Raw genomic sequence first — 21009 nt, forward strand, 5'->3', positions numbered from 1 at the left:
GAGGCTTGTGACTTGTTGGTCAAAAGTGGAGATGAGTACCCTTTATTTAAATTGTCAACTACCTCGCATTTGAATATAATAAATAATCATATTGTTTAGCAATGAACCAAAACTCAACAATATTTCCCGCTAAAATTGCCTCGTGGACAGAAAAAGGACGCTCTTATATTTTTAACTTTATTCATCTAAATTATTAACCCACTTCAGGGTGCAAAGGAACAGCCAAAGGAGAAAAACGGAAAATTAAATTATTTTTCCAGGTACTTCAGCGCGTTTCGCTGGAACCTTTCCTCCAGCCGTGCTCTCGGGCAAAGAGTCCCTGTTTAGCATTCCTGGTTCCCCACGGCCAGGTAATGAAGATGAAAGTACTTCCGATAAGAGTTATTAACGCACATTTTCTCCCCAATTTCAGTTTCAATTTAGACGAGATGCTCTTTAGTAGCTTGTATTATCCGTAGAATCTCCACCATCAGAGCGCCATCTAGTTGGAGAGGATGCGCCTGGTTGGATCGGGGCTGCATCCTTTCGGAACTGATGCTGGGTGTTTATTGTCAGGGCAGCTGTTTGGGATTCCGGCGACGACGATGACGACCCCGGCAAACATCATTAAAATGGTTCGGTTAGCTGTGCAAAGAGAGGTCCTATTTGTTGGTGCTACGTGTCCGGTTGACAGTGGTTCCAAAAAAGTTTTAAATAACAATTAAGATAGAAATATCATTTTTTTTTTTAATTTTAAAAATATAATATTTTCATGAATTTTAAATTAAGTCTAATTTTCCTTAACAAAAAAAATGAGAACAGCTGAGCAAAACAAATTTTCCGCCCTGGCACTTGTGCAACAGGAAGCATCGTCAACAGAGGCGTAACCTGTGACGCACCACCCACCAACAACGCACAGGGAAACTTGTTGGAAAGCCTCGCCCCGGGGCAAACAAAGCACCTAGCCGGTGTGCTAGCGCTCGACACTTGAAGTGGGCTTCACAAACGTCACTACGAGATGAAAATGATGTTGGCGCGGAAATGCGTTGGAAAACACGCGACGACAAAATTTAATGAGCGAAGGTGTAACTAACCACCCGAGGAACACAACGATCTTTTAATAGGCATTTAGATTGCATTGAATTGAATTGAGTTGAGTTGAGTTGAGTTGAGTTGAGTTGAGTTGAGTTGAGTTGAGTTGAGTTGAGTTGAGTTGAGTTGAGTTGAGTTGAGTTGAGTTGAGTTGAGTTGAGTTGAGTTGAGTTGAGTTGAGTTGAGTTGAGTTGAGTTGAGTTGAGTTGAGTTGAGTTGAGTTGAGTTGAGTTGAGTTGAGTTGAGTTGAGTTGAGTTGAGTTGAGTTGAGTTGAGTTGAGTTGAGTTGAGTTGAGTTGAGTTGAGTTGAGTTGAGTTGAGTTGAGTTGAGTTGAGTTGAGTTGAGTTGAGTTGAGTTGAGTTGAGTTGAGTTGAGTTGAGTTGAGTTGAGTTGAGTTGAGTTGAGTTGAGTTGAGTTGAGTTGAGTTGAGTTGAGTTGAGTTGAGTTGAGTTGAGTTGAGTTGAGTTGAGTTGAGTTGAGTTGAGTTGAGTTGAGTTGAGTTGAGTTGAGTTGAGTTGAGTTAAAATTCATTTCAGTTTCAGTTCAGTTTCAGTTCAGTTTCAGTTCAGTTTCAGTTCAGTTTCAGTTCAGTTTCAGTTCAGTTTCAGTTCAGTTTCAGTTCAGTTTCAGTTCAGTTTCAGTTCAGTTTCAGTTCAGTTTCAGTTCAGTTTCAGTTCAGTTTCAGTTCAGTTTCAGTTCAGTTTCAGTTCAGTTTCAGTTCAGTTTCAGTTCAGTTTCAGTTCAGTTTCAGTTCAGTTTCAGTTCAGTTTCAGTTCAGTTTCAGTTCAGTTTCAGTTCAGTTTCAGTTCAGTTTCAGTTCAGTTTCAGTTCAGTTTCAGTTCAGTTTCAGTTCAGTTTCAGTTCAGTTTCAGTTCAGTTTCCGTTCAGTTTCAGTTCAGTTTCAGTTCAGTTTCCGTCCAGTTTCAGTTCAGTTTCAGTTCAGTTTCAGTTCAGTTACAGTTCAGTTTCAGTTTAGTTTCAGTTCAGTTTCAGTTCAGTTTCATCAAAGTATTGATTTTTGCCATTGCAATCTTAAATTATGAGTCGCCCACTGAAACAAATACTACAAACGGGTTCATAACTCGAACTCATATTTAATTTCCCAACCTTCCTCAATGCTTTCCCAAGTCCATCCCAACCATCGTAAAGCAAACTTGTGAGTTTACACTGTCATAATTTGAGGCTTTGTTATTCCTAAATTTCTAACCCAAAACATACAGCGTTGAACAAAGGATCATAACCTGCCAGCAGCTTTAATGTGCCCAAATTCCCTACTGCTTACTTAGATCATGACATTTTAATGGAGGAGGCCTACTTTTAATGCGTTGGAAGCGTATTATTTAGCCGTTTTTCCGCCCGTTACTTCAGGTCGTCAAAGCAAACTTGGTCGCCTGGGAGTTGGCGTTGGCATTGGCGGAATTACTTTGGAAAATTTCAGCTTTAACGATTCAATAATGATGGTTTGTTTTTTAATACTGAAAAAATAATTTTGACTGGACTTTTCAAAAATATTTCACTCTTCAAGGAAAACTTTGATGACACCTTTTAAACATGTTCAACTCAATCTTTCTCGTTTTTTTTATTTACTGTTAATGAAAAATTCCTCTCCCCAACTCGGCCGCGAGGCTCGCAAACTTTTCCTTAAACTCATCACATTTTTTCTGTCTCTTTTTTTCATTCACAGGTTCCCAGGCATTCCTTTTCGGGAAATTGTTTTCCCAGCCTGCTAGTCATCCGAGGCGAGGCCTACTTTGCCCCAAGAGGTGGAGAACCACTTCCAGTAAATCATTTTGGGACAGCAACCTTTGGTCCCCGGGACGTTCTTTTTTTTGTGCTGGTGTGCCTTGAAAGAGGGAAAACATTTGAGGAAGATCGTCGACGGGTATTATATTTAGTACACTTGCTGGAGGGAAATTAATCGGGAAAAAAGTGCGAGCAAGGATATTTATGGGGGGTTGAGTGCAAAAGAAGAAACAATTTACGAAGAAGAAGAAGATTTAAGGGGAAATTCTGAACTGCCTGTTTGAACAATTGTTTAACAAAGTGACAAAGTGATACAAGTTCATTGAACCGGCACAGTTTGCTTGCAGCTTGGGTGTGTTTTTTGTCGTGAAAAGCTTCACCAATCTTGAGAAAACATATAGTTAGGAAAGTTGAAAAGGTGAAAAATTTTGAATTGTTGGGTTGAGCCGAAAAATGTTTGGTTCCAAACTGCGATCATGGATGGAAAATCATATTGTACGCCCAAGGAAAAAAGGGAATAAGAACAAAAGTGGCAACAGCAGGTAAGAATTGAACAATACAATTGACGTTAAAGATCAGTTTAAGGGGTTACATACATGTAAGAAATTAAAAAAAAATCACATAACCAAAAGAATATTGAATTCACTAAAAAGTTGATTTTCAATCACTCCTGAAAATTTCATGAAGATAGTTCTTGAATAAACTGAGCTAGAGGCGATCTAAATTCAAAATTTTGCCATGTGCAAAGCGGACTGTCAAATTTTTTGAGCGTTTTTCTCGAAACACCGAGTCTGCACCAACATTTTGAGCCGATTTGGTCAACGCAGTGTTGAGATATCGTGGCATCCGTTTTTTGAAACTGCTACCTTCAAATAGCTATATATCAGCAATGATTCAACCAAATATCTTCAAGTTTATTCAGATAAAAATTTATATTTCAATGCCCTCAAAACAGATTTAGAAAAAAGTTAAAATGTGTGCTCATACCAACCTCTGCAATTTTTGCCGATTTACATGTATGTAACCCCTTAATAAATAAACATTTAATTGCAAAATTATGTTTATAAATACATATCAGAATGATGTTCAACAATTCAAAAATCTGCGTTTTTAAATAATATATTAAATTCCATTAATTATTCTAAGAGAAATGCATTTTTGAATCTTTACCATTTTTTTTTTCTCAGGTTCACAAATTTACTTAATTGTTCATTCATTGAAATCTTTAAAAATACACACTAAAAAAATATTTCCGAATGTTACATCATTTATGATGTAATACTTTTGCACGTCATAAATGAAATAAAAATATGATTTTACGTGAAACTCAACCGTTTACGTTGAATCTCAAGTTTACATCAACTGAGTTTACATGTAATTCATTTTTTCCGTTTCACATTTTCTTTTCTGTGCACCTTTTGTGTAACAAGCCTTGGTTTCCTGTTTTGTGTGTACCTATATGATTGTATTGTTTTGCATTAAACGTCAAATTGTTGTCCAGAAAATGGAGCGGAAAGACGTGTGTTTTTGTCTCTTTCGCCGAATTTGGCACGAAGAAAATTCAGTCCGCTAATTTTCGAGCTATGGAGGAACACACAGCATTTTTTTTTGTAAATTTGGAAGGTGTTACTTTAAAAGGTTGAATATTACATATTTTATTTTGTAATTTTAACTCAATTAAGACTGAAAAAGCGACATTACACCAGCAAAGTGGTAAAATTACACATTTTGCTGACATAAAAGATGCACTCATTCAAAACAAAAAAAACTTCGGTTATTTTTTTAATTGTCTGCAAAAAGGAGATTTCTAAATGCTAATTATTCGAGTGCTAACATTTAAAAAAAAAACTCATGAAAAAGTATATTATTTAAACATACAATTTTATGAATTCAAAGTAATTCAAATTCAATCAAAAAAATATTGATCAAATATACTTGCATACTTCTAAGGACAATTACAATTAAAAAATGTATATTCTTTTAAGGGTGCACAGCAACGAAGGAAGTTGTTGTCTTCTTATTCCAAAATTGTCAAACCTACGGACCCAATCCTGCAATAATGGGACTGTAAAATTATTCAATCATTGTTGTAAATTACTTTATGGACAGTTCTTAAGGGGATGAATAAAAAAATATTTCGATAGTACTTGTAGTTTTGAAGATACTAAAATTTCTGTAACAAAAATGTGGGTGCAAAAGCTCTGGTTGATGTGCACCGTTAATACTATTTTAAAACTTTTGTAAAAAGGAATGTTTACCGGCACACAAAGCAGCATTTTTATTTCCATCGGGGAAAGAGGACAGATGTTGTGCCAGTAAAAGTGTAATATAAACATAAAAGGTATGTGCAATAACATCTTATTATGTATAATTTCACAAATTCCACGGAAGTTGAGGCAAAAAACATCCCACAGCATGCAATATCCAACTCTCTCCCTCACAAAATTAAACTTTTTTTCTGTGTACATTGATCTGGTTGCACTATACAAGAAAAAAAGTATTTTGGGGGATGTCTTTTATGAGGTAATGTTGCCGAAATTGTAGTCGAATAAGTTAAATAATACATTGCGTTGTCAGTAATTTAACACATTTTCTAAGATAAAATCACATCTGGGAATAAGTACACCTTTTCTTCTACACATATTCAGGAAAAAAAATCCAGTCGTACATAATAAAAAAGTTGAATTTTGAATAGTTAATATTCACCACTTGTTTGAGTTAATATATTTTAACTAAAATATTGTGTTAAAAATTTTGTCTCGAAAAATTGATTTTTGGATTGTGTTAGAATGTGAAATTCGTCAGAAACTGATAAAAATTTCACTTCATTTCAATCTGTCACCGTACTCTGATGTAATATTTCCCGCAGAAAATTTGTAATAATACAATTTTAGGTGTAACATTAAAAATTATCTCAGACATGCTAAATATGATTTTAAAACCCGGAAAATGCATTTCGAACTGTTTTCAGTTGATTTAACATCTATTTCCATAAAAAATTTGAAGTTTTTTGAAAAAAAAATTTTTTTTTGCCCCCCGATTGTTCAGACCTATTCTGCCGTTCTACGCATAATTGTCCCATGTTCAAAAACGGCAACTGATAAAAACGCGATTGAAATTTTTCAACCGTTTTCTGTGTTTCTACGCATAATTGTCCCGTGGGTCCCCATCCACCCTATATGTCCCTAATCACCCCGGTTAACATTTTAACACCCTTATTTGTAATCCTCTTGAAGGTAAACAGGTAAACAAGATAAAATACTTCATAAAACTCATGATTTTGTGATAGAAAATACTTGGTGGGACAATTATGCGTAGAATTTCAACGATGGGACAAACAGACTTGCTGTTGTTTTCAATGATTTTCTGAACAAAGTACTAAATTTTATGTGTTTTTTTCTGAAAGTATACGTAAAACTTAACTTAAAATTGATAGAAAGTCAGAATCGTCCAAAAATGACATGGGACAATTATGCGTAGAACGGCAGTATATCGAACATAAACTTTGAGACATTTTTGCAACTGCCTTGTGTAGGTAAAATTACTTTAGAATAGAGGTAAATTTATACCTTAAAATGTTCAACTAGTCGTATTTTATTTTTGACGTGAAGTCAAAGACAAACACTTGTAGGAAGTTAAACACAATCTGCTAAACATTCGTAGTGAAATTAAGTTAAACTAAAACTATTTGTTGATGTTAAATGACAAAAAATACATTCAAATGTGTCTGTCCAGATAAATACAAAAAATCTAACTTAACTTTTCTTCTATGAGACACTTTCAAGATCTTGAAAATAATGGCATCGATCTTGAAACATCATCTCGTTATTGGAAATTAGGGTAGAGTAGTCATCAATGAGACACGGGGAACAATGATAAAATGGCTCTCACAAGTCGTAGTTTCAACCAATCAGGCTCATATTTGGGGGAAAGATGTGTCTACTGAATACACGTCTGCCATATAAGTGGCTTTAATTATGGACACTCCCTAGAAAAGTAATTCATAAATGTTTGAATCTGGGGTGTAAAAGTAAATCATGGACAAAAAATACTTTTACGCTCGTAGGCTGTCATTTACACCAAAACTAATATTTCTTCAAATGTCTTTCGACGTTCCATAGGGATTAAGTTGGGCTACAATGTCCTTTCATTAGATTTGGCCAAAATTTAGAATACACCCAGAATCCAGGACTGTCTCATTGTTCCCCACTCATTCCAGCCCATGGGTAACAATGAGACACTTTGATTTTTCTTCAATAAACTTTTCAAAATCGATGGAAATCTTTCAAAACATGAATTAAAAGTGATGTTTGGCATATTTATAGAGTTTAAACTTCATTTAACCAAAAATACAAAGTTATTTGGTATTAATATATGGATTTTACAAAATTTAAATACTTTTTAGTGTAACTTTTGTTATTAAAAGTTTCATGTTGGCAAAATTGCTCTAAAATGTTCAAGGCAAGTCACCTGCAATGGAACAATACAAAAACGGTTCTAGCGATACATTTGGACAGTACAGAGTTGAAAAGGCAGAGCCAAAGAGGAAGGAAAAAACATTCAAACCTCTTCGGCGGCGAAGTTACGGCAGTGGATCGCTCGACACATTCGCTCAACAATAGCGTGTGTGCGTGTCCCATCTGCCTAATAACAGAAGAAGCCTTTGTGATTCTATAAATAGAATTGCAAGTCCGCAATAGATCTAATTCCTGGTCGCAGTGGATAGTGGCATCAAACAAAAAAAAATACAAAAACATGATGTTTTGCTAGAAAAATTTTGATTTTCGAAGAGTGTCTCATTGTTCCCCAGCTGTCTCATTGTTCCTGCCAAGTGCGTCTACAATGAGACAGTTGAATAACTCTGGCTGTAGATGTCGGATCGATCTCATATTTTGGTCAATGATAGAACACATTAAAAGAAAGATAATGCAACTAAAAGCTCATTAAGACATGCTAAAGAAAAAATTAGAAAAATCGTTGAAAGTTGAAAACCAAAAGTGTCTCATTGATGACTACCCTACCCTACATTAAAATCAGTCAGTCAACCATACTTATTGAGTCAGCAAATCTTATAAAAAAATCTTCTTTTAATGGATTTTGAAATGCCTCCCACCATCCAATACAAGTTTGTTTTCAGGCCATATCCCATTCCTGTCAAAAATAGAAATATATATCTCAAAAGTTCCCATCAAGGAAAATCTGCCAGACTTTTCCCCATCTCCATCACCCCCAAAATCAAATAAATCAATCTGATGAGTCCACTCAAAGCAGAGATCTACGAAAAACTTCTAAATTGTATTGCTTTGTCCTTCTTTGGTCACTCTCCCCCGGTCAGACCAAACGCTGGACCAGAGAAAAAGCCCCCAAATTGAAAAGCTTTTAAAGCAAGTCGTCCTTTTTTCCATCCGGCACGACGGAAATTGTGCCAGCCCACTTGAAGTTGAAGCCGTCTGGGAGTACGATACTGGAGCATGGTGTCCATCAAGTGTGGCCTCCCCCGCTGACTGACCCTAGTCGTTTTGCGTCAGAGCGTCTTGAGATATCATGTTGCATTAACCTTTCCAAATGTGCGGCGGGGAGGCCTTCGTGGAAGTTCAAAACTTTTCTCGTTCTGGTTGATGTAACGCGATTAAGAGTGGAGTTTTTTGTTTAGTTTGATCGATTGGTATATTCACTCTAGTGACATTTTTGTGTTGAAGATTTTGTTTTAAATTTAAAGAATTCAAAAATATACGTTGCAAGCCAATAGAAATATTTGCATTTCTTGATGGAAACATTTCTTTCAACTCATGCATATCTGTCCTACCAAGAAGGACCGTGTATCCACCAAATGCAACCAACAAAAAAAGAAACAAACTTCACATTGTCTACGTGTTCCGGATCTTTGTCCCCGGTGTTCCAAGGCCTACACATCCTAGGACCGGGCAGGTCCCCTGCATTATTTATGGAGCCCCACAACCTCGTCGCCAACACAACGAATGCTGCTGCCGCTGTGACGCACACCACATCCAAACCGGTCGTGACAGCCAAATTTCATATTCATGGAAATTTGCTAATGCAATTTATGCACCAGAGAAAACCCAATAAAATTATCACCGTTCTGTGAAACAAGGCTGAAAATTTCCAACCCCCCCACGTTCCGAAAAACGGACATTTACGTTGACAGAAATGGTTCCGTTTTGTGACAGATAGAGCGCAAGAGCTTCTAATCCCTTGGGAATGTCCACCTCAACCAAGAAGCAGCATTCATCGACTGGTGAAGGGGCCGAAGTGGAAATTTGCATTTTCCACTGTTTCACCGCACCGTCAGAGCGAGTGGCTGCTGGTTGATAACGACAGACGCAAACGAAAAAGGCGGATTCGGTCATGTGTGATGAATGAGGTAATTCGGATGGCCGGGCTCATGCTCTCTTGACGCAATTTCATTTGGGGCAATTCATTTATTCATTCATTCAATTCATTTAGTATAAAAAATTTGATTGTGTTGTATAGAGAAACCTCCTTTTACACGGAGGCGTTACGTTTTGTATTTGTTGATTACTCCGGAACGATGCAACATTTTTGTAATTGTAAGTTTTGAGCCTATATACAACTCGCTGGATTGGTCAGCGAACAACGGCATGACTAAGGCTACCAACTCTTGCTGAGCCAAAATCCGTATACTTTACCGATATGACACCATGGTATAACAAAAACTAACTTAATCCACCTATGTGGTTGATGCCTTCCTCACTTTTTACCAACAATGGGTAATATGCGTGGTTTGGACAAATATTTCAGCTATTTTTTTAGATCTAGAAAAATACTGGACTCGTTCGAAAGGTCTTTCAATTACCTAACCAACGATGGGTCGGATGTTGGATCCAGACATCGTTTACATACATTTAAGTGAGATCCGGCTTCAAAAAAGTACATAAATATCACTTAAGTGGTCATAACTCGAGACAGGGTTGCCAGATCTTCAATGTTGTGGACTCGTTGGAAAGGTCTTTCAATTTCCTAAACAACGATGGGTTGGATGATGGATCCGGACATCGTTTTCATACATTTAAGTGAGATCCGGCTTCAAAAAAGTACATAAATATCTCTTAGGTGGTAACAACTCGAGACAGGGTTGCCAGATCTTCAATGTTGTGGACTCGTTGGAAAGGTCTTTCAATTTCCTAAACAACGATGGGTTGGATGATGGATCCGGACATCGTTTTCATACATTTAAGTGAGATCCGGCTTCAAAAAAGTACATAAATGTCACTTAAGTGGTCATAACTCGAGAAAGGGTTGCCAGATCTTCAATGTTGTGGACTCGTTGGAAAGGACTTTCAATTACCTAACCAACGATGGGTTGGATGTTGGATCCAGACATAGTTTACATACATTTAAGTGAGATCCGGCTTCAAAAAAGTACATAAATATCTCTTAAGTGGTCATAACTCGAGACAGGGTTGCCAGATCTTCAATGTTGTAGACTCGTTGGAAAGGTCTTTCAATTAACTAACCAACGATGGGTCGGATGATGGATCCGGACATCGTTCACATACATTTAAGTGAGATACGGCTTCAAAAAAGTACATAAATATCACTTAAGTGGTCATATCTCGAGACAGGGTTGCCAGATCTTCAATGTTGTGGACTCGTTGGAAAGTTCTTTCAATTTCCTAACCAACGATGGGTTGGATGATGGATTCGGACATCGTTTACATACATTTAAGTGAGATCCGGCTTCAAAAAAGTACATAAATATCACTTAAATGGTCATAACTCGAGACAGGGTTGCCAGATCTTCAATGTTGTGGACTCGTTGGAAAGGTCTTTCAATTACCTAACCAACGATGGGTCGGATGATGGATCCGGATATCGTTTACATACATTTAAATGAGATCCGGCTTCAAAAAAGTACATAAATGTCACTTAAGTGGTCATAACTCGAGAAAGGGTTGCCAGCAGGCCTGCAAAATGTTTCCAACCCAGCGTACACATGAAACAAACCAAAATGTCAGTTCACTGCTAGCATGTGACTGTAAGCCTACTGTGTCCGTTCAACCACTGCCGCCTGACTCGTGCCGGTCGGCTGCTGGAGAATGAGAGACGTGAAAAAATGAGCTACACTCACTCAATTCGTGTCGTATGACTGACTCGTAAAATCCTCTCTAAACACTATTTTGATTATTTTTAAACAATTGAATGGTTCTAGACAGTGCAAAACACTTAAAACAACAATAACTTATATTCAAAATTACATTTCCACGCATAAATACCAACTTTTAGTGTAAAAACTTGTTTCTTTATGTGTGTGCGTGCAACGTCGAATGAGCGTTGGTCGACTACAGCCTCGCATTGCAGCTGCTCAGTGAGCTAGGGCACTCACGACTGAGTCGAGTTTGTTTATGTCACGGATTTGCGGTTCAGTGAATGGATCTGAAAAAATCGTGTATGCGTCGCCGATTTTCGCGTCAGGACCCCTGACATTTTCAGCTCTGGTTGCCAGATCTTCAATGTTGTGGACTCTTTGGAAAGGACTTTCAAATACCTAACCAACGATGGGTTGGATGTTGGATCCAGACATCGTGTACATACATTTAAGTGAGATCCGGCTTCAAAAAAGTACATAAATATCTCTTAGGTGGTCATAACTCGAGACAAGGTTGCCAGATCTTCAATGTTGTGGACTCGTTGGAAACGTCTTTCAATAACCTGACCAACGATGGGTCGGATGATGGATCCGGACATTGTTTACATACATTTAAGTGAGATCCGGCTTCAAAAAAGTACATAAATATCACATAAAAGGTCTTAACTCGAGACAGGGTTGCCTGATCTTCAATGTTGTGGACTCGTTGGAAAAGACTTTCAATTACCTAACCAACGATGGGTCGGATGTTGGATCCAGACATCGTGTACATACATTTAAGTGAGATCCGGCTTCAAAAAAGTACATAAATATCTCTTAAGTGGTCATAACTCGAGACAGGGTTGCCAGATAATCAATGTTGTAGACTCGTTGGAAAGGTCTTTCAATTAACTAACCAACGATGGGTCGGATGATGGATCCGGACATCGTTTACATACATTTATGTGAGATCCGGCTTCAAAAAAGTACATAAATATCACTTAAGTGGTCATAACTCGAGACAGGGTTGCCAGATCTTCAATGTTGTGGACTCGTTGGAAAGTTCTTTCAATTTCCTAACCACCGATGGGTTGGATGATGGATCCGGACATCGTTTACATACATTTAAGTGAGATCCGGCTTCAAAAAGGTACATAAATATCACTTAAATGGTCATAACTCGAGACAGGGTTGCCAGATCTTCAATGTTGTGGACTCGTTGGAAAGGTCTTTCAATTACCTAACCAACGATGGGTCGGATGATGGATCCGGACATCGTTTACATACATTTAAGTGAGATCCGGCTTCAAAAAAGTACATAAATATCACTTAAGTGGTCATAACTCGAGACAGGGTTGCCAGATCTTCAATGTTGTGGACTCTTTGGAAAGGTCTTTCAATTAACTAACCAACGATGGGTCGGATGATGGATCCGGACATCGTTTACATACATTTAAGTGAGATCCGGCTTCAAAAAAGTACATAAATATCACTTAAGTGGTCATAACTCGAGACAGGGTTGCCAGATCTTCAATGTTGTAGACTCGTTGGAAAGTTCTTTCAATTTCCTAACCAACGATGGGTTGGATGATGGATCCGGACATCGTTTACATACATTTAAGTGAGATCCGGCTTCAAAAAAGTACATAAATGTCACTTAAATGGTCATAACTCGAGACAGGGTTGCCAGATCTTCAATGTTGTGAACTCGTTGGAAAAGTCTTTCAATTACCTAACCAACGATGGGTCGGATGATGGATCCGGACATCGTTTACATACATTTAAGTGAGATCCGGCTTCAAAAAAGTACATAAATATCACTTAAGTGGTCATAACTCGAGAAAGGGTTGCCAGATCTTTAATGTTGTGGACTCTTTGGAAAGGTCTTTCAATTACCTAACCAACGATGGGTCGGATGATGGATCCAGACATCGTTTACATACATTTAAGTGAGATCCGGCTTCAAAAAAGTACATAAATATCACATAAGTGGTCTTAACTCGAGACAGGGTTGCCAGATATTCAATGTTGTGGACTCGTTGGAAAGGACTTTCAATTACCTATCCAACGATGGGTCGGATGTTGGATCCAGACATCGTGTACATACATTTAAGTGAGATCCGGCTTCAAAAAAGTACATAAATATCTCTTAAGTGGTCATAACTCGAGACAGGGTTGCCAGATCTTCAATGTTGTGGACTCGTTGGAAAGGTCTTTCAATTACCTAACCAACGATGGGTCGGATGATGGATCCGGACATCGTTTACATACATTTAAGTGAGATCCGGCTTCAAAAAAGTACATAAATATCACTTAAGTGGTCATAACTCGAGACAGGGTTGCCAGATCTTCAATGTTGTGGACTCGTTGGAAAGGTCTTTCAATTACCTAACCAACGATGGGTCGGATGATGGATCCGGACATCGTTTACATACATTTAAGTGAGATCCGGCTTCAAAAAAGTACATAAATATCACTTAAGTGGTCATAACTCGAGACAGGGTTGCCAGATCTTCAATGTTGTGGACTCGTTGGAAAGGTCTTTCAATTACCTAACCAACGATGGGTCGGATGATGGATCCGGACATCGTTTACATACATTTAAGTGAGATCCGGCTTCAAAAAAGTACATAAATATCTCTTAAGTGGTCATAACTCGAGACAGGGTTGCCAGATCTTCAATGTTGTGGACTCGTTGGAAAGGACTTTCAATTACCTATCCAACGATGGGTCGGATGTTGGATCCAGACATCGTGTACATACATTTAAGTGAGATCCGGCTTCAAAAAAGTACATAAATATCACTTAAGTGGTCATAACTCGAGACAGGGTTGCCAGATCTTCAATATTGTGGACTTGTTGGAAAGTTCTTTCAATTTCCTAACCAACGATGGGTCGGATGATGGATTCGGACATCGTTTACATACATTTAAGTGAGATCCGGCTTCAAAAAAGTACATAAATATCACTTAAGTGGTCATAACTCAAGACAGGGTTGCCAGATCTTCAATGTTGTGGACTCTTTGGAAAGGTCTTTCAATTACCTAACCAACGATGGGTTGGAAGATGGATCCGGACATCGTTTACATACATTGAAGTGAGATCCGGCTTCAAAAAAGTACATAAATATCACTTAAGTGGTCATAACTCGAGACAGGGTTGCCAGATCTTCAATGTTGTGGACTCGTTGGAAAAGTCTTTCAATTACCTAACCAACGATAGGTCGGATGATGGATCCGGACATCGTTTACATACATTTAAGTGAGATCCGGCTTCAAAAAAGTTCATAAATATCACTTAAGTGGTCATAACTCGAGAAAGGGTTGCCAGATCTTCAATGTTGTGGACTCGTTGGAAAGGACTTTCAATTACCTAACCAACGATGGGTTGGATGATGGATCCGGACATCGTTTACATACATTTAAGTGAGATCCGGCTTCAAAAAAGTACATAAATATCACATAAGTGGTCATAACTCGAGACAGGGTTGCCAGATCTTCAATGTTGTGGACTCTTTGGAAAGTTCTTTCAATTACCTAACCAACGATGGGTTGGATGATGGATCCGGACATCGTTTACATACATTTAAGTGAGATCCGGCTTCAAAAAAGTACATAAATATCACTTAAGTGGTCATAACTCGAGACAGGGTTGCCAGATCTTCAATGTTGTGGACTCGTTGGAAAGGTCTTTCAATAACCTAACCAACGATGGGTCGGATGATGGATCCGGACATCGTTTACATGCATTAAAATGAGATCCGGATATATGTGAAAACACATTTTTATACATAACTTTTGAACTAGTTATCGAAACTTCAAACAATTCAATAGCGATGTATGGGACCCTAAACCAAGTCGATTGCAACTGGTTTGATCAAAATCGGTTCAGCCAGTGCTGAGAAAACTCAGTGAGAATTTTAGTCACATACATACATACACACACATACACACACACATACACACACACATACACACACACAGACATTTGTTCAGTTTTGGATTCTGAGTCGATATGTATACATGAAGGTGGGTCTTTGAGCTTTTAATAAAAAGTTCATTTTTAGAGCAGGATTATAGCCTTACCTCAGTGAGGAAGGCAAAACTGTCAAGTACCGGCTCCGTGTCTTAATGGTTACGACTTCTGTCTCCCAAGCAGAAGGTTCAGGGATCAAATCCAGGTCGGCACATTTGAAATTTGGAATCAGGAATTTGTACTTTGAATAAAACCTAAAATGAATCAGGTGGGATTCGAACTCACACCTTTGAATTGGTGGTCTGGGACGCTAAGCAGTCGGCCATCAGAAGCAGGGATGCCACTTGGTTTTTCAAAATGTCTGTAAAAAAGTCTGTGTATGTCTGTGCATTTGTCTAAAATTCAAATATATCAATTCACGGTCATTGAAATCCATCAAAAATTGCGTTTTCAAGCATTTGAAGTCTAACGAAATAAGTTTCAACAAAAAAGATTACAAAATATTAATTTAATGAAGTTTTTTAAAAGTCTGTGCACCTCAAAATATGTCTGACACAAGCTCAAAAGTCTGTGAAACACAGACAAATCTGTGTATCTGGCATCCCTGATCAGAAGGTTTACACTCTAGCAGTGAATTGATCCGTAGTGTTTAAACATGTTATCTTCTCATATTAACCCTCCGGAGGTCGCGTACGTGTACTTTGTACACAGTTTGTAAGGGCACTTGTAAGAAAGGCGAAAACACGCGACTTCCCGAAGGTTAAATACACGCTGATCCCTGATTTGCCTGAGGAGATTGGAAGTCTAAAATATAGATCGAGTTTCCTTCAGATGCTTCACGCAGAAAAATATTTTGTAGAATCAACCTGTACGAGGTTTGATTCAACAAAATTTTTGTTGAATATAATCAACACCGATTTTGCGTTGAAACAAACCTTGATTTTCTCAATTCAACAAAAATCTTTTGTTGTTTTGAAAAAGTTGCTTTGACGTTTAGCGTTGATTCAACAAAAATTTTGTTTTTAAAATCAACAAAAAGTTTTGTTGATTCAAATATGCCTTATTTTTCTGCGTGTTGCTTCTATGTTTAGGCGGGGCCGAACAATGCCCAGCAACCTCGGAATTGGACCGCAAGGAGCTCTGTCATTCTGAAATGGGTCGTTGGAAGCAGCGCGAGGGCTGTCACCCACCTAATACCCGGGACTGAGATAAGCTGTATCAGCATTCGGCATATACACAGTCTGATACAAATTATACTTTCCCATAATTTCGCTACCGGTTAGCGGGTATTGGATTGGACCACATACACACACATAAATATAATGGTATAACAAAAACTGTCAAGGAATTTTTTAGATAAGTTAGGAATTTGGGAAATAAAAACATGTTTGTTAAACGTTTAAAAGTTCACGAAATGTCAAGTTTGCTTTTACGAATAATATCGTTGTTAGTGTTTTCACGAAAACATTTCTAGAGGTCCTATAAATACAAGCACAACACAAGGTTTTCACAAGCCAAAATTTGATCTGATATTGGAAAGGTTCTATAAATACAAGCACAACACAAGGTTTTCACAAGCCAAAATTTGATCTTTTATTTAATAAATATGTTTTGTAAGGATTTTGAAAAGAACAATCATTGACAATCAAATTTGAACTAAGGAAAACCCGGAAAATTATGCAAGTTATCCCTTTAAAATCAAACTGACAGTTAAATAAAAATATCTAATTACAGAAAGCTTTGGCCCAATCAAAAAAGGAATGAAATTTTTAAAAAGTTGTCAAAATTCCGTACAAATCCGTATCATGCGAAAAATTCCGTACAAAAATTCCGGCCTGTTAAAAATCCGCGGAGAAGGTCGAAAATCCGTACGGTAAGGAAAAAATCCGTACAGTTGGTAGCCTTAGGCATGACCATAGATTGACAAGACCTAAAATTTCAGGAAGTTTGGCGTGTAACATGATGGGGTTTCATAAAAAAAAATCAAGTTGGCCGTTCATCGGGTATCCGAAAACCGATTCCAAGTTACCTGGAACTGGTCAGAAACGCTCCAAAGTGGTTCTGGTAATCGTGTATTGTTTTTTTATATAATTTTTAAAGATAAATTTCAAATATCGTAAGTGTAATTGTATCGCACAAACGTAAAAAAACAGTTAAAAATTACCTTTCAGATGTTCTAGATTTCCGGAACTAGTAGGGCATCTAGCCCTGACATTGATATTTGTGGTCAAAGTAAAGAAAAATAAATGTCGAATGCAATCCGAAGCATCCTGATTGGTTGAAATTTGCTGGAGATATAGGTCTTCAAAGTTGAGGTCTCAAAAATGTCTTTTTTTAGGTAGAAGCAGATTCCATGTGACCACAGTGACCAAATTTGGCTTTCCAGGACGGTTTTGGAAAGGGGAAATCCTAAGCTTTCATTTGAGACCTAGAGAACCAGATTTGGTCAAAAACCTTCAAAAAGTTTGGGGTCAAAAAGGACCCCAATACCAAAAAGGTAACATTTTTATGGACGCTCCCTTAGGGGCGTCCAAGGTTCATAAATTTTGTGAAATGTGTATTATTATTATAAATTTAATGTAAGAAAATTTCAAGGCTCTAACTTCTAAATGACCGAGCCACGTAGCCCAGTGGTAACGCTTCCGCCTTGTAAGCGGTAGATCGGGGTTCAAATCCCGGCTCGGACCAACACAACTGGTGATCTTTTCCCTTCTGGAATCGATTGCTTAGTAAAGGGAAGGTAGTGTATCGTCACAAACTGGACCTTATCACGACACCTTAGGGAGGCGACCTATGGAATGTTAACATTAACCTTAACATGTTAACATTAAGTTGAGAATGAAACTGCCACTGAATCCGATTTGTAAATGCCGGCCCCGATACTCTTCAAGGGTGTTCCCCTCAGGAACTGGGAAAGATTTACTTTTTAACTTCTAAATCGTCGCTTATGTGCTATCTTGGGGTGTACCCCATTTGGCATAATGGACATTTGGCATAACGGGTTTTCAAGATGGACGTTTGGCATAATGGACGTTTGGCATAATTGGTCCAAGACATCAGGGACGTTTGGCATAATGGACATTTGGCATAATGGACGTTTGGCATAATTCGTTCAAAAACCATCAAGGACGTTTGGCATAATGGACGTTTGGCATAATGGACGTTTGGCATAATGGACATGATTATTACTAGCTTGTTTTTTTGTTAATTATTTGTCATTTTCACGAATGAAAATGTATATTTTTACCTTTTTTATATTACTTTAAGAGATTAACATTTTTTTCTATAAAAAATTAGGTATCTCTATATTTTTTCCCAATAGTAAATTCTTTCCATTTTGAATAATTCACAATAAATCTTTTCAATGAAATTTTGATATTTTTATTAAATAATTAACATATCTCTTGTAAGCTTAAGATTTTTCCCCTTTCAATATAATTAGGAGTTATTTTTTAAATGAAATTTTCCCTTCTTTTATATGAAATTCATGATGAGAAAAACCTCTTCAAATCTTCGACAATTGAGCTTTTATAATGCAATTTTCCCTTCTTTTGATCAAAATTTTACTTGAAGAAGGAAATTTCTAAATAAATTCACATTTTTCCCTTCTTTTTCGAATATAATCTAAAGAAACCCTAGAACTGGGCAGCACTCATCCGACACGAGACTAGCGGAAAGATTCACTGACACAGAGAACACAGTTCTACATGACCGAGAGAATTATGCCCTCGAGTCCATTTTCAAGAAAAAGTTCATCCTTCAAAACAAAAAGTGTTCTCTACGGGAACTGAACCAGAGACTAATAATAGACTAACTCAATGACTAAACTGCCTTGGCCACAGCAGCTTGGTGACACAAGATTAGTCAGATTTCGATGTATGACTCTTGTTGCAGATTTACTGTTTCAATTAATTAATTAAATTAATTGTTTTACAGGTATGAGTTGGTACCATTATTCTATCGAGTTTAGCATTGAGCTCTCTATAAATTTTGATGGAATTATACTCTCGATCCTGTATTTTGGGTGAATGGATGTCGATGTTGCTTTTCTTTAAATATTTTGCAATTAAGTTTTTAATTCAATTTTCCCATCATTTTTATATTTAACTTGAAGAAGGAAACTCTCTCATAGATGTTGTCTTTAAACATTTATATAATTTCTGCACATTTTTTCTCTGTTGGTTTAATTTTTGCAATAAAGTTGTTTATGGAATTTTCCCTTCTTTTATTTATTCAATACTAATCTTACAGAAGGGACAACTGCCTAAAAAATGCTGATTAAATGTTATTTTTAAGAGAGGTAGGTGAAAAACATAAAAATATTGCGATAGTCAAACATTTAAAGAGTGTCAAAATGTGAATCTTTAAATTTACTTTTCCTTCCATAAGTTGAATTTTATATAAATAAATATAAATTTTATAAAAAAAATCATAATCGAAGTTTATTGTCAAATATTCGAAAAGTATTCTTTTTAGAGATTTTCCCTTCTAAAAGTTGAATTTAAAATAAAAGAAGGGAAAATTTCAAAACTCATTTGTCAAATATTTAAAGAAAGAAAACATGTACATCCCTTATTAAGGATGAATATTAAAGAAGAAATTGCATAAAAACAATGATTGCAAAATTTTGAAAAAAAAACAAACTGCACATTTTTTGAGAGATTTTACCTTATTTGAGCTTTAAAATAAAAGAAGAGCAAATTGCTTTAAAAATTTAAATGCATTTCGTTAAATAAGAGCAAAATGTACATACATTCTTTAGGTTGAATTTGAAAAAGGAGGGAAAGGGTAAACAGTATAAATTTTTATTTCTAAATTTCAAAGACTGGCAAAACTTACATCACTTTGTTAGGTTGAATTTAAAATAAAAGAAAGAATAATTGAATACAAAAAAATAGCTGCAAAATATTTCAAATGAAGACAAATCTCAATATTATATATTTATGAAAAAAAATGCATTTTATATTTATGAAAAATTGCATTTTAAAGATTTATTAAGAAAAAAAGGAAAAAAAATTACATCTATTGGGAGAAAATGACAAAGATACTAGATTTCTTCGCAATTCGCAATTCGCAATTTTCAGTGTAAGAACGGGCCTTGACCGATCTTATGCACTAGGTTCCCGACGAACACGCACTGCCCTTACACCTACATCTCACCCTTGCTCTGAGTCAGTACGAGCAGCACGCTAGAACACGCTTTGAGTGTTCGTGCCAGGCATGCACACCTTCTTTTCCGGTTACGCATTTTAACTCGGCCGGGGGTGGTACATTACGTAGGGTTTGATGTAAGTATAAGCGCCTAACCATTTAAAGCAAATTTAAAGTGTGCCTATCAACTTTCTTTAAAGCAAAAACTGTTTTATTTTTAGTTTGAATTCAAAAACTAGTTGTTATTTTACTGTGTATTGTTTTCTCCTGAAATCTTTCCTATTGTTGAGTCGTGTTTATCTGTTGCTATTTCTTTTGTCGCGGTGTTTTGTTACAATATTTTGGTCCTAAGCATCTTAGAAAAGTTTTTCAAAAGTACAATAGTAATATTTGTGTTAATCCTTTAATCATTCCATAAATTGAGCAAGGGCTCGAACCTCACTTGCTTAAGAAAAGGTGAAGCTTCAAAACAATGAAGGAGTGAAGGAAACATACTTTGTAAAGAATCAATAGTAAAAGGAATATAGTAATTTATGAAGTAGATATAGAAATTAACAATAGTTAATAAAAAGAGGTAACAAACAAGCTTAGATTATTGTTATGATGGAACATTTACAGGGAAGATGAGAAATTATTCAAATAGATACATAAAGAAAAGGCACATGATAAACAAAATTGACATCGCTGCTAAATTAAGGGAAAGCAGATAGTTTGTTACAGCAGCATCAATTGGTAAAATAGAGTGGAAAAGCGTTGGGAAATAAGAGAATCAAATACGTAAAATCGAAATCAAATGGAGGATAGTAAACAGAAGCCGTTTTAGAAAAACAGTGAAACAAAATAAACAGAAGATAGGTGGTAGATGAAATGGAAAGAGGAGAAACCCCGTTGTGCGATGCTCAGGTACATCCACAGCAGTTGACTCAACATACTGCGAATCAAAACAATACCGTCTACAATC

At 36.7% G+C, this 21009-nt stretch overlaps 1 protein-coding gene across 1 annotated transcript in view; it reads left to right on the forward strand.

The window, feature by feature from the left end:
* The window catches only part of LOC6036188 (uncharacterized protein DDB_G0283357), a 196758-nt gene that overhangs the window by 121462 nt on the left and 54287 nt on the right, over nucleotides 1–21009 (forward strand). The window contains 1 exon segment of the mRNA XM_038260663.1: nucleotides 2757–3357. Within this exon segment, the coding sequence (XP_038116591.1) occupies nucleotides 3269–3357 (89 nt within the window). The 5' untranslated portion in view covers nucleotides 2757–3268.

This window comes from Culex quinquefasciatus, chromosome 3, assembly GCF_015732765.1.
Source record: "Culex quinquefasciatus strain JHB chromosome 3, VPISU_Cqui_1.0_pri_paternal, whole genome shotgun sequence".
Classification (NCBI taxonomy): Eukaryota; Metazoa; Arthropoda; class Insecta; order Diptera; family Culicidae; genus Culex; species Culex quinquefasciatus.